We start from the raw sequence: 13359 nt of genomic DNA on the forward strand, positions 1-13359 counted from the left end.
TCGTGTGGATGGAGTAGGTATGTATTAGGTAGGTACATACTAATCTGTCTTTATTCTTTACGGTGATGTAAGGCACGCATTTATATAACTATAAACAATTTATTTTTCTTTTTAAATAGATTTTATTTTGATATTAACTAGCGAGTCGTCTTGGCGTGACGTCAAAGTGTAAAATAATAAGTTTACAGTGTCGTGAAATGTATGGGATCCAATACATTTTACAGTACATATGGGGCTACTTTTCCGCACTAGTGCGTAAAATAGCACTTTTCGTGCGTATGTCGAAACTTTAAAGTGCCATATGTACTGTCACCTCCCACTACCTACTTACTTACCTAACCATAATATAAACACCCCCTTTAGATTTACCCCTGAAATTTGGCCATGTGATTTAGTCGTGATCGTCTAGTCTAGCGTTAGGACCCCTCGAAGTGAACCGCGGTACCCTAGGTTCTTTAATGAGTATCAGCTAAATTTTGGACTCTGATTTTATTTACAATTACCTGGACTTTGGGAAAAATATTTTACAATATTGGAAGCACATTTATTATGACGCTAACGAGTAACTTACTAGAATAATTTATTACAATACAGAAATAGTACCAAAAGTTACCAGAATTTATTAGTGTAATGTAAATGGAGTTATATTTTACTTCAAATGATATTATTTAGGTAAATGCAGCATATATGATAATATCAATATAAAAGAAATATGTTTGGTAAAATGAGTTTAAAAATGGGGTTGGTAGAAGCCTGCTACAATCTATTAAGCCTCCGGGATAACATATGAGTAGCACTCCTGGGGTAAGCCCATTTACACCCTAGCATTTCAAGTTAATATTATTATCTACCAGCTTCTATTCGAAATATGCTACCCATACGCTCGATGCAGGATTGGGGGCTCCTAGTCCAATCAGCAAGGTCAATTGGAACTCCTACCCTACCTCTTTAGCCAGACGGGCTATGACCAACACTTCGGAACCTAAGCGTGCCTAGATGGCTATGGAAAGAAGTGTCAAAGTATCCATCAGTCATCAAAATTACTATTCTTTTTTATTTCAAAAACTAGGGATGCGAATCCCATTTCCATTCCCCAGAACTAAGATATAAACTGTATTTCTAGTTTTTTAGAAGTATGAACGAAGTACTAAGTTTATTTGTTAAAAATGTACTATATTTTATGAGACTGAAATATCAAGATGAGCATTATTTCACTCAAATCATCCTTTGGATTACTCTTGCCTGCCAAAGGTTCCCTAAAACAGCTAGTCGTCGATTTTCTATCTCCGAATAGACTGTGTTCCTAATCCCAACTTGATATTTAAGATTTTATTTTGTAAATACCTTAGAAACATGATTGTAATACTCAGTACCTCGTCTTTACACCAGAAAACCAGAATCTCATAAATGAAAATAGAGATAAGATTTTACATTAATTATTTTCCCCAAATAAATTAGAATATTGGAAGATTTAAGCAATTGGAACCCTATACCTATTTACGCAAAATTTTAGTATAGCGAGACTTTAGTTGAAGTCCTTTAAAAGGAGAAATATATCAGTTTTACAGACCAAGACTAAAATGAACCCTAAATTCCGAATAATTAGTGTGTGAATTTACCCTAAACCTACCCTTGTCCCTACTCTAGTATAACCAAAGTACAGTTCGTACTTACCATCGACCTGGTACTTTGGAATATACGCAAGTGTATCCCTACTAAGAAGCTGTAAGAGTTCGGCGAGCGATTCCGAGAATGCAACCTAACAGCTCGTGGGCTTGTCTCCCCCCATGGCGGGTTGCACAGAGGCAGGGTGGCAACATGGGTAAGACAGGTCCCTATTATGTATATAAATGGTATAAATAAATATATTTAATATACGAAGCCTCCAAATACTGTAGATTTCAAATGGGCCCAGATTACTCCGGATGATGCGCATGTGACACCCCCACTATTCATCTAACAGCTGGACATTGGAGAGCTAAGGAGGGAGACGTTTTTCACCTTCTATGTTGGTAAAGAGAAGGTGCCAAGATAACCCTCATCTTGGAACAAAAAGACTCCTAGACAGCTCACATTTAACACCGCAAGGGGTGAGCGGTCCAGCCGGACAAACAGTCAGTCCAAACAATGATCTGGTTTTAAAATATATAGCAAAAGACCCCATAGTAAAACACTAAAATAACTAGGTTCTATTTTATGAACCAAACTACTCACAAAATCAACGAACTAAACACAGAAATGAAATTTCCTTAGACACCTTTATCTAAGTTCAGTTTTATGACGATATTGTCCCCACAAAACCAAACACAGACACGCTCTCCAAGCCCCTGTTATGCAACGATATTGTCCCTGCATAACGTGACGGCACTTAGAAAACACAGTGTAGAAAACTTCACTATAACTACACACAGTAGCAAAGAATCCCCGCAATAGCCTAAGTTCAGTTTTACGACGATATTGTCCCCGTAAAACTAAACACAGACACAATTTCCAAGTTCCTGTTATGCAACGATATTGTCCCTGCATAACGTGGCGGCACTTAGAAAAACACTGCATAGGAAACTTCACTATATTTAAATCCCGTACTCGGTAACAAAGAATCTCCACAAAAGTCTAAGATCAGCTTTACGACGATATTGTCCCCGTAAAACCAAACACAGACACCATTTCCACGTTTAAATTCACCAGGATAATTCCAAGCGAAAACAAACATAGTAACAGTAGTAGAGGAACTTTGCTCACCGAATATTTAAACGCCCGAGAACCAGAGTCACTGCTAGTCCGATGGTTGAAGAATGAATGCCCCGCCGGCGGCGCGCACCGGCCTTTTATACCCTCTACTGGAGACTGGATACATATTGGATACAAGAGACTTATTGGAGACATATTGGATACATAATGGATACTGGAGACATAATGGATACAGGGGACCTAATGGATACTGGGGACCTAATGGGGACATATTGGATACAAGAGACATATTGGGGACATATTGGATACATAATGGATACATAATGGATACATAATGGATACTGGAGACATAATGGATACTGGAGACCTAATGGATACTGGGGACCTAATGGGTACATATTGGAGACAAGAGACTTACTGGAGACATATTGGATACATAATGGAGACAGGGGACCTAATGGATACTGGAGACATAATGGATACTGGAGACCTAATGGGGACATATTGGAGACAAGAGACTTATTGGAGACATATTGGATACATAATGGAGACAGGGGACCTAATGGATACTGGAGACATAATGGATACTGGAGACCTAATGGGGACATATTGGAGACAAGAGACTTATTGGAGACATATTGGATACATAATGGAGACTGGGGACCTAATGGATACTGGAGACATAATGGGGACATATTGGAGACAAGAGACTTATTGGAGACATATTGGATACATAATGGAGACAGGGGACCTAATGGGGACTTATTGGATACAAGAGACATATTGGGGACATATTGGATACTGGAGACATAATGGAGACATATTGGAGACAAGAGACTTATTGGAGACATATTGGATACATAATGGAGACTGGGGACCTAATGGATACTGGAGACATAATGGATACTGGAGACATAATGGGGACATATTGGAGACAAGAGACTTATTGGAGACATATTGGATACATAATGGAGACAGGGGACCTAATGGGGACATATTGGATACAAGAGACATATTGGGGACATATTGGATACAAGAGACATATTGGGGACATATTGGATACAAGAGACATATTGGGGACATATTGGATACATAATGGATACTGGAGACATAATGGATACAGGGGACCTAATGGAGACATATTGGAGACAAGAGACATATTGGGGACATATTGAATACATAATGGATACAGGATACCTAGTGGATACATAGTGGATACTGGATACATAGTGGAGACATAGCGGATATATAGTGGTTACTGGATACCTAGTGGATACATAGTGGATACTGGATACATAGTAGCGACTGGGGACGAGAAACAAGCGATTTATGCTAACCAAAAGTACCAGGCTACCAGAACTGAGGAAGAGGTCATTTGCCCCGTACATATTAGCGTTATGCAACCTACGACCGGTGACTTATTAAGACAAACGTTTACCAAAAGTACCAGGCTGCCATAGCCGAGGAAGAGGTCATTTGCCTTGTGGCGGGTGCCGACGCTCGATTCAAGAAGAAAGATCCTAAGTCCTATTTTGTTTACTAAGCCATACGACCGTAATATTAAGGTTCACATTCGTAAAGTTCGATGCTACCAAGACCTATCCCTTTCACGCTTGCGTCTTAGAGAAAGACGGAGATATTCTCAATGACGTCTACGCACACATTCACAGACAATAGTCGGGTAGTCAGTTTAAGTAGACTAAATTATAATAAAAGGGAACGCTTTATGGCCCCTCTACACGCACGAACCTGCAAGCATTATTTTACTTTGAGATACTTTTAGCCTCTTTCCGAAAAACACTCCTGTGTGATAGTATTTTACGTTCACCAGTAGCAAACATACTCAAAACATAGCGGGAAGTTTAAAATCTTAGGAGTTTTGGACTGTTTGTATTAACTCTGTACTAGGAGTTCAGACTACAATACGACCGAACGTCACGCTGTCAATGTCACTGTCATTCTCAATGCCAAAGTTCACACATTTAGTTTAGTTTCAACTTGAGATGATTACTTTACGCAATTTATTGATTTAAATAGCGAAAATTTTATAGTGGGTTATATATTTAATGAAACCACAAGTGGTAAAATATGAAAACGTGTGCTTCAAGTTATAATTGTTACACTATTCATTGGAATCATGTATGAAATACGCGACTGAAGGGGATCTTAGTATTCAAGGTATTTCTTTCTAGTTTTTGTGTTTTGTAATGAACAATTTAGGTTAATATAATAGGCATACGGCCAGTCACAGTACTGTAAAACGTTGTTCGATACACGTGCGAATAAGTAATTCGCAACTCGTGTCGATTTAAAACACTCCCTTCGGTCGTGTTTTAATTTATCGCCACTCGTTTCGAATTTCCTCTTTTTCGCACTTGTATCGAAAATAACTATTACGAGTCCTCTCTTTCCATATGCACAGACTCTACCTATGGAATGAAAGTATTGCTGATTGGATTATTGAGTCAATTTACAATCAAAATTATAAAGTCTGCAACACTGAATAAATTAATATATGCTTTAACGCAACCTTCGGCAAATTACTGCCCATTTCATAGGCTTTCGATATTTTATAATTATGTTATGTTAAAACCCGATGCAAGTGTAAACAAGTTTTCCTAAATGCCATTTTTTATATTATTTAACAGGACCTTTATACTGTTGTAAATATCGGCCCTATCATGTCCTCTTCTTATAGTTTCAAAAATTACAAAATGTACATACTACATTCATATAAGTGAATATTTAAAATTCCTTGGAAAAATTAGTTTTAACTTTTTTTCTTGATCAAAATGATTGAGTGGTTGCAAAATAATGTACTTATTCAATTTGTTTTAAATTCAGAATACGTTTTAATCAAGAACATTTTAAAGTAAAGAATTATCTACACTTACTCGCGTTTACGTCGTAACACGTGGCTTGTCCGTGGTAAAACAAATTGGTAATAAGAACCTTTTACGACTGATTCATCGTAATTCATCCCCAGGGGTAAGCAACACCTTGGCACGTATGAAGGTCATCTATTCTATGTTATCTAGAAGGGTTTATTAGCTCCACCGCGCTGTGAGCCCGAAGTCAGCTTAAAAAGGTTACCCCGGAGCCTTCGAAACAAATCACTCCTTGGCCGAATATTGACAGCGGGGACGGTAAATCTTCAGGTTGCCTGGGTGCACGGACCTCAAATAAAGCGAATAGATAATCTTGCGGACAATAGTAATCCGTCCTAAAGTTTTTGTGTAACTGGCTATTTGACAGTAGGTATACGGAGAAGTATTGTAAAATGTGGGCGTATTTATTGCTTTTTCAGTAGTAGCGGATGGATGGTACTTAATTTTGACGCGTAGTTTGATCCGCTACTTTTGATTCTGACTGTACGGCGCTCGTTGTCAGAGGGTCTACCGTGAAACACGAATATCAAAATGTCGTTATTTGCCTTATTTGCCTACTATATATTCGAGCGACAGAGAGGCATTAAATAACTAAATTTGGATTTTCAACAACTTATTGTGGTTGATATACAACATATTGTGTCAAAATATTTTTAATAATGTTAATATCCAGAGAGGAAAATGAGGACTACGTTTGTACGAAAAGGCGATTTCGAGCTGGTCCTCCACTTTCGTCTTAATGAAGTTAGATAAAGACGAGTATCTCGCGCCCGAGATACTGTTGCGGCTGTGCTAAGCCTACTGTATACTTACGTGTCCAATATTGTAGGTAGTTAGGTGTCTCTGCTTTCAATATGCTCTGCTCTGTTAAACGCTTGCGTAAAATCGTATCCTGAATTATACTATAGATTTTGAGATAGGTATCTCTTGATTCGGCAAAGGCATGGGCGCCGCCAGGATTACTTTCAGGGAGGTGCATATTGCATATGTGAAATAGAAGCACTCGATGCCGTCATTTAAGTACGTGTCAGTGTTATTGTTTTTGTTATTAACAATACTTAATAACAATGCAGTTCTTCGATGGTTGAAATTGGACGACTAAGTCGAATTTGCGGGTTAAAAAAAAGTCGCGTAAGTGCGTTATTTGAGCAATTCTCAAAAAGTTTGTACATCTCGATCACATCTTAGATTTCTATAAAAATTGGTATGCTGGTAAAGTACATGAAGCTGAACAACTTCCACCACATTTCCCAGAATGTCCCAGAAAGTTTCTAAGAAACATTCCTTTTTTGTTACCAGATTTCCTTACACATTTGTTTTTATTCAAACAATAACATAATAATGCTGGCGCAGTCAGGTAAAAAATAGGTATATGTTTTGTATTTTTTCCTACGTGTTTTCTTTTCTGCCAGGTGGGTGCAAGTGCACCCCCTTGCACCCCTCTGCCGGCGCCCATGGGCAAAGGTACTTACTTACTTAATGGTTACTCACATAAAAATATGAATTAGAAAGCATTGAGCCACATAACTAAAAATATATTTAATTCATGTGAAATTATAAGATTTATACCATTGCACCTTAATCTCATTAAATAAATAGCTTCACATGTCCATTTAGGTACCGACTCTAATCCTGGATGCGAGATTAGTTTATTCTTAGTTTATTAGATTAATTAAAAGACCACCAAAACAGAACGAACGAACTTTAATTTTCATATTTATAGATACATGGATACATATATACACGAAAAATATACAGTAAACATGATTCGATTAAGAACAAGTTATCTATTTTGGCACATTCACGTCAATCCAAGTGTGTTACCGGTACGACGTATCCTCTTCCCGATTAATTACTTCCTATATCAATTTAACACACGAATTACCTATTATTAAGTCATGCCTCGTGTGTTGAAGTTTATGTGCCGCTTATTGTTTTATTCAAATAATACATTGAAATTATGTACATAGGTAGGTATGTATTTTCGCACGAATTTAACTGATTATCATGGATCTATATTATACACGGACACGATATGTTGGCTTTTTGGTAGGTACAACTTAGCTTTGACCTACTAATTAGGTATACTAAAAATACTTATACTAAAAATAAATATGTACTCGTTTAAGCTCAGGAGATCACTTGATGACATAGGTAACATATAACATTATCAGACGTAAATAACTGACTCACTGTCCACTAGAGTCAAAGAGTCCAAATATGTAGAAGAGTTCTTTATTAGTCGTATAGATCTCGTTTAGAGATGGTAGAGATGGTGTAAAGACCGCTGCTATCAGTCACTTCATCCGTGCTTTCCGTTAATCAAGAAATGTCTATATCTTCGACTTTATAAAGAAACCTTCGGCGTCGGTAGTCTCATGAGTCTCCGTTAGGCGCCACAGTAACGGTGCTGCAGTTGGCGCGCGTGGAGCGCGTCGAGCTACGCCGCAGGCCGACACCCACTGGATTTAACAATATTAAGTTATCACTCTTCCTTTTCCCGCGGCAATTGCAGAACACCAGCTCCCTCATACCTTTCCTGAAGTTTTTGGATAGGAAAGCGTAGAGGAGCGGGTTGATGCCGGAGTTGAAGTACGTAATTAGGAAGGTGAGCGGTGTGAAGAGCGTGCTAAAGTTACCGGTGCCATGGTAGCCGCTGGACCAGCGCTGCCACATCTTACGCGCGTGGAAAGGCAAGTTGCAGATGGCGAAGGCGAGCACCACCACGATCAGCATACGCACGACGCCGCGCCGCGCACGCAGTACATTGCGTGACAGGTGACTCAGGTGGTGGCATTTGCGGGACTCCGGGTCGCGACAGGCTTTAAGTGCCTTCATCGCTCGCTGAGAAAAATACAAACAAAAGCTTTTATTAAGATAAAGATTATAAGTAGGTATCATTACAAAAATATAGGGCACAAAGAAGTTATTTTGAGGGGCATTTGACATCATTATTAACATTCCATTTATCATCGGGGAGATTAACTACACACACTGGAGGATCAAATAAAATGGTTTGCAAAATTTGAAGAACAAGTGAAATAAACGATAACCGATTGCATTTTAGTCTTTTAATTGGCGAGTAAAATAAATGTTGGAATTATAAATTTCAACATTCGCCCTTTCCTCTCAAGTCTTCTCTCTTAAGTGGATCTTTTCTCTTAATTAGGCGTATAAACGATCTTAAACTTAATTTCTTCAGCAAAGTCTGAAACTTTATGAGGAAGCTATGTTAAATAAAGGCTGTTTTAACACGCTATCAAGCAAAAATAGCACGTACAAAGATCTGAACAATTTTATTACGTATGTGACTGCGTATTAGTTCTACATACATACATAATACTACTTTGACGTGTTGTTTTAGATCAAAAATGTAACAGCTGTGTTTAGTCGACTTCCCTGGTGGTTCTGAATCTACCCACAGATTTAACCGCGCTTAACTTTCACTTTAACTAAGTTAAGCACTACTATAGTAGTCATTCAATCTGTGTAGCTTTCGAAGCAAATAGCTTATTAAAAAGGTGAATAGGGTCAGTACAGTCTACGTCTAAAATATAGACCAGGGAAAGCGAAAACAATCCAAGATACACGACCGTATCGCCTATTGGTAGTGTGTCAAAATTTTGAGCTTGTTAATAAATATCAAATTTTGACGAGTATATTTTATTATTAAACATAATACAGACAACCTAAAACAGTTTATTTTTTGATATGCTAGTTCCTATTTACTTTCTACATAGTTTTTCTCACGTTTAATCAAGTATCAACACACATTTTATAAACTTTAGAGTAAGGTTTTGATGCGAAAATGTATAAGTATTGAATGCTCCAAAAGCGAGCAGTGAATCCCCAGATCGCTGTCAAGACTTATAAATTGTAACTACCTAGTTGGCAGTTGCCCGCGCCGGCCGAGCGCCGCGCCGCGCCGCTGCCTTTGTGTTCCACGCTTTCGTTAGCCTTGTTCCCTCGACAGCATTGTATCCAATCCACCTCTTTCCATATTGATAAATTGTGCAATAATAACACATGTCATATAAATAGGAGTGAGTGGAAATGGAACCAGTGCAAAGTGGCATTTCTAAAAAAAAACATACCTACAGCACTTGCACATCCTAAAAATATTCTAAAGGTTTAATTTAAACTTAAAACAGTTTATTTAAGGGAATGCAGCTTTCCGTTTTCTGGTTGTCTTGTATGAAGATGCTAAAATCAAATTGCTTAGTGGCACCACTGCAGTGTAGTCAGTATTCATCAGAGAAATACAAATCAGTACCTACTGACAAGACATCTACCTATGACCTATTATATTCTGACATCTCTGATAAGTATAACATGTATTTTTTATCCGCAGGAATAAACGATATGTTTATTTAATTTTAGATCGTAATAATAATAACATTAATAACCCTGCACTATTGTAGCCATAAGCCTGACATCGTGCTGTCGACATCACCGTCCCCCATGATGAGAATCTCATGAAAGTCGAGAAGGACAAGTCCAGTAAGTACCTAGACTTGGCTCACGAGATTACCGCCAGGTGGAATGTTGATTCGACGATCATTGTTCCGATAATCGTTTCAGCGAACGGTCTCATAGCGAAGAGTCTCAACCTGTTGAGAGACTCTCGCTAGGTGGTTGGTTCACGGGTCAGATGCAGAAGGCGGTGATGGTCTTGGACACGGCGCGGATAGTCCGGCGGTTCCTCTCTCTGCAGCCCTGACCACCGGCTGCTTGGGCTCTGCCCCGCTGCTGGCGGCACCCTACGTTAGGTTTTTTACGATGTGTTTATTCTGTATTGTTTTTTTTTTACTTCTACTCGTATATCAAGCCAGGGGAAACCACCGCACTACACTCCCTTTACCCCGCAGCAAAGATGAATAGTACAATAAACGAAAATACAGTCCTTAACAACGGGCTTCCACGACGTAACATACCGTGGCGGTCCGAGTCCGGCAGGGGCAGAAACAAGGCTGTCTCGGTCGTCATCCCGCGAAACCCTTGTCAGGATATGAAGATAGAAACCTGGAACGTGCGAACTATGCTGCCCGACGGAAAACTAGAAGAGCTTTTGAGTGAAATAAGAAGATTAGACATAGACATACTAGGTATAAGCGAAATACGCTGGGAAGGAAGTGGAGACTACTGGAAGGACAATCATAGAATAATTTTTACAGGAGCAGAAAGAGGAAAGAACGGTACGGCTTATATTCTTAATAAGAAATGGGGCCTACAAATCGAAAACACGATGCATCTTAGTGATAGAATCACAGCTGTTAAAATAAAAGCGGAACCGCAAAATATGCTCATTATTCAGACATACATGCCAACTAGTTCACACCCGGAAGAAGAAGTAGAAAGTGTATACGAGCAAATAGAAACATTAACTGATACAAATAAAGAAACAGAACAGCTGCTAATAATAGGAGATTTTAACGCAGTAGTGGGAGAGGGTAGAGACGGAGAGACAGTTGGTAGGTTCGGGCTGGGGAATAGAAACAGAAGAGGAGAAAAGCTGGTACAATTTTGCAAAGAACATGACCTAACAATAACAAATACGTTATACGATCAACCTTATAGAAGACGATACACATGGAAAATGCCTGGTGACCAACTAGATTACATATTGCTAAAAAGAGAACACATCAAGTGTGTAACAAAATGTAAGAGCTACCCAGGAGCGGATGTAAACACGGATCACAACCTGGTTATGTGCAATCTTAAAGTCAAACCAAGAAGATACAAGAGAGTAAATAGAAGCAAGAAAATAGACCTCAAGAAACTAAGATGTGATACTGAAACAAATGTGCAATGTGCAATATAGTAACTCAATAGGAGATAAAATGTTAGAGTATTGTTAACGCCTCGTCTTCGCTCGGGAATCTTCGGGAGCCGTCGCCGACGCAATGCATGGTGCGGGGCGCGGAGAAGCGGGGCCGGCAGCGGCCATTCTCTCAGCAATCTTGCGACGGACGGTCGTGCCCGTCCGCTTACCATTAGTGATCTTTACCACCTATGTATCACCAAAGTACTTAATTATTATACGTGCATGTATTGGACTACGAGTGTCATTTAACTCACCTCATCCACGACCCCAAGATCTTCTCGTCCACCCCTACATGCGTGGACAAGTATAAAGATAAATATATAAGTGACAATTCGATTAATAAAATAGAAGAAAGATGGATCGACATAAAGAGTATAATAACGGGGAGTGCCAAAGCCACTGCGAAGAAAAAAAAAAAAAAAAAAAAGAAAAAAAAAAAAAAAAAAAAGAAAGCAAACACCTTGAAGTGTGAGGAACATAGAACGCTTAGTTTAATATCGCAAGCTTCAAAAATCCTACTGAAGATAATACAGTATCGCATAAGAGATAAGATTGAGAGCAACCTAGGAGAGGACCAATACGGATTCAGGAAGCAAAAGGGTACTAGAGAAGCAATACTGGTATTGAGATTGACCTTAGACCGACGATTAGATATAGGCCAGAATACAAGTGTAGCCTTTATAGACCTGGAAAAGGCTTTCGACAGGGTGGATTGGAAGCTGATGATGGGCAGACTAAAAGAAATAGGTTTAGACTACAGGGACCGAAGGATAATATATGAACTATACAGACAACAAGAAACGATTATAGAAGTAGAGAATGAAAAGGGAATGGCTAAAATAAAACAGGGGGTAAGACAGGGATGCTCATTATCACCACTCATATTTAACGTATTCATTGAAGCAGCAATCCTGAAAACCTTCAGTGAAAGTTCAAGATTCGGTGAAAGAGCAGGGCATCCAAATAAATGGAGAGAGAGTATTATTTGTTAGGTTTGCTGATGATATTGCAGCCTTAGCTAATAACAACATACAATTAGAGAAGTTGGTAAATACAATGGATAAAATATTTAGAGAATTTGGTCTAAAAATTAATAACAATAAAACTAAATTCATGGAAGTGTCTAAGGTAGGTAATATAAAGAGTGAGCTGAAAATAAGGGGAAGAAATATAGAACATGTCAAAAACTTTAAATATTTGGGAAGTATCATAACAGAAAACTCAAGATGTAAAAGCAAGAATTGCAATGGCTAAACAGACCTTCTATAAAAAGAAAAACCTATTTAAATCACGTATATCCTTAAACATAAGGAAAAGATTTATGAAAACATATATATGGTCCATCGCACTATATGCATGTGAGACATGGACGCTAAATAAGAGAGATCAAAAATATCTACAAGCATTTGAAATGTGGTGCTGGCGAAGGATGGAAGGAATAAAGTGGACGGAAAGAGTGACCAATGAAGCCGTCCTGAACAGAGTGAATGAAAAGAGAAGTTTAATGGACATTATTAAAAATAGAAGAGGAAAAATGATCGGCCACCTGCTACGACACGACCACTTCATCAGAAACATCATAGAAGGGAAAATAAATGGAAGGAGAAGGAGGGGAAGACCAAGAAAAAGTTATATGAGCCAAGTGAAGGAGCATGTAGGGGCCGTGTCGTACCAGGACGCTAAAGGGCTGGCTTCGGATCGAACAAGGTGGAGACAAATTCATCACGCTGCACCGACAAGAGCCCAGCTCTTAAATTGAATGATGACTCGTATATCCATATTATAAATTGCCAAGCTTAATAAGAGAAATGAATAAAGGAATAACCTGCTACAATAACAGAATCTAATTCATTATATTGAATTCCAAAGGTAAGTAGATTGTAGGCATATTGAATTCTAAATAATTTTAATGAAATTCAGGACCGGAATTATAAATAGTCGACGTTTTCCTGCCAA

General features: G+C 38.6%; 1 protein-coding gene and 1 long non-coding RNA gene across 2 annotated transcripts in view; one reads left to right on the top strand and one right to left on the bottom strand.

Annotated features, from left to right (window-relative positions):
* Nucleotides 1-13359, top strand: part of LOC134648019 (uncharacterized) — a 188134-nt gene that overhangs the window by 58737 nt on the left and 116038 nt on the right. The gene's annotated exons all lie outside the window — the stretch shown is intronic.
* Nucleotides 7789-13359, bottom strand: part of LOC134647945 (trissin receptor-like) — a 46085-nt gene continuing 40514 nt past the window's right edge. The window contains exon 6 of the mRNA XM_063502330.1: nucleotides 7789-8423. Within this exon, the coding sequence (XP_063358400.1) occupies nucleotides 7956-8423 (468 nt within the window). The 3' untranslated portion in view covers nucleotides 7789-7955. The remainder of the gene's footprint in view (nucleotides 8424-13359) is intronic.

This window comes from Cydia amplana, chromosome 5 (assembly GCF_948474715.1).
Source record: "Cydia amplana chromosome 5, ilCydAmpl1.1, whole genome shotgun sequence".
Taxonomy (NCBI): Eukaryota; Metazoa; Arthropoda; class Insecta; order Lepidoptera; family Tortricidae; genus Cydia; species Cydia amplana.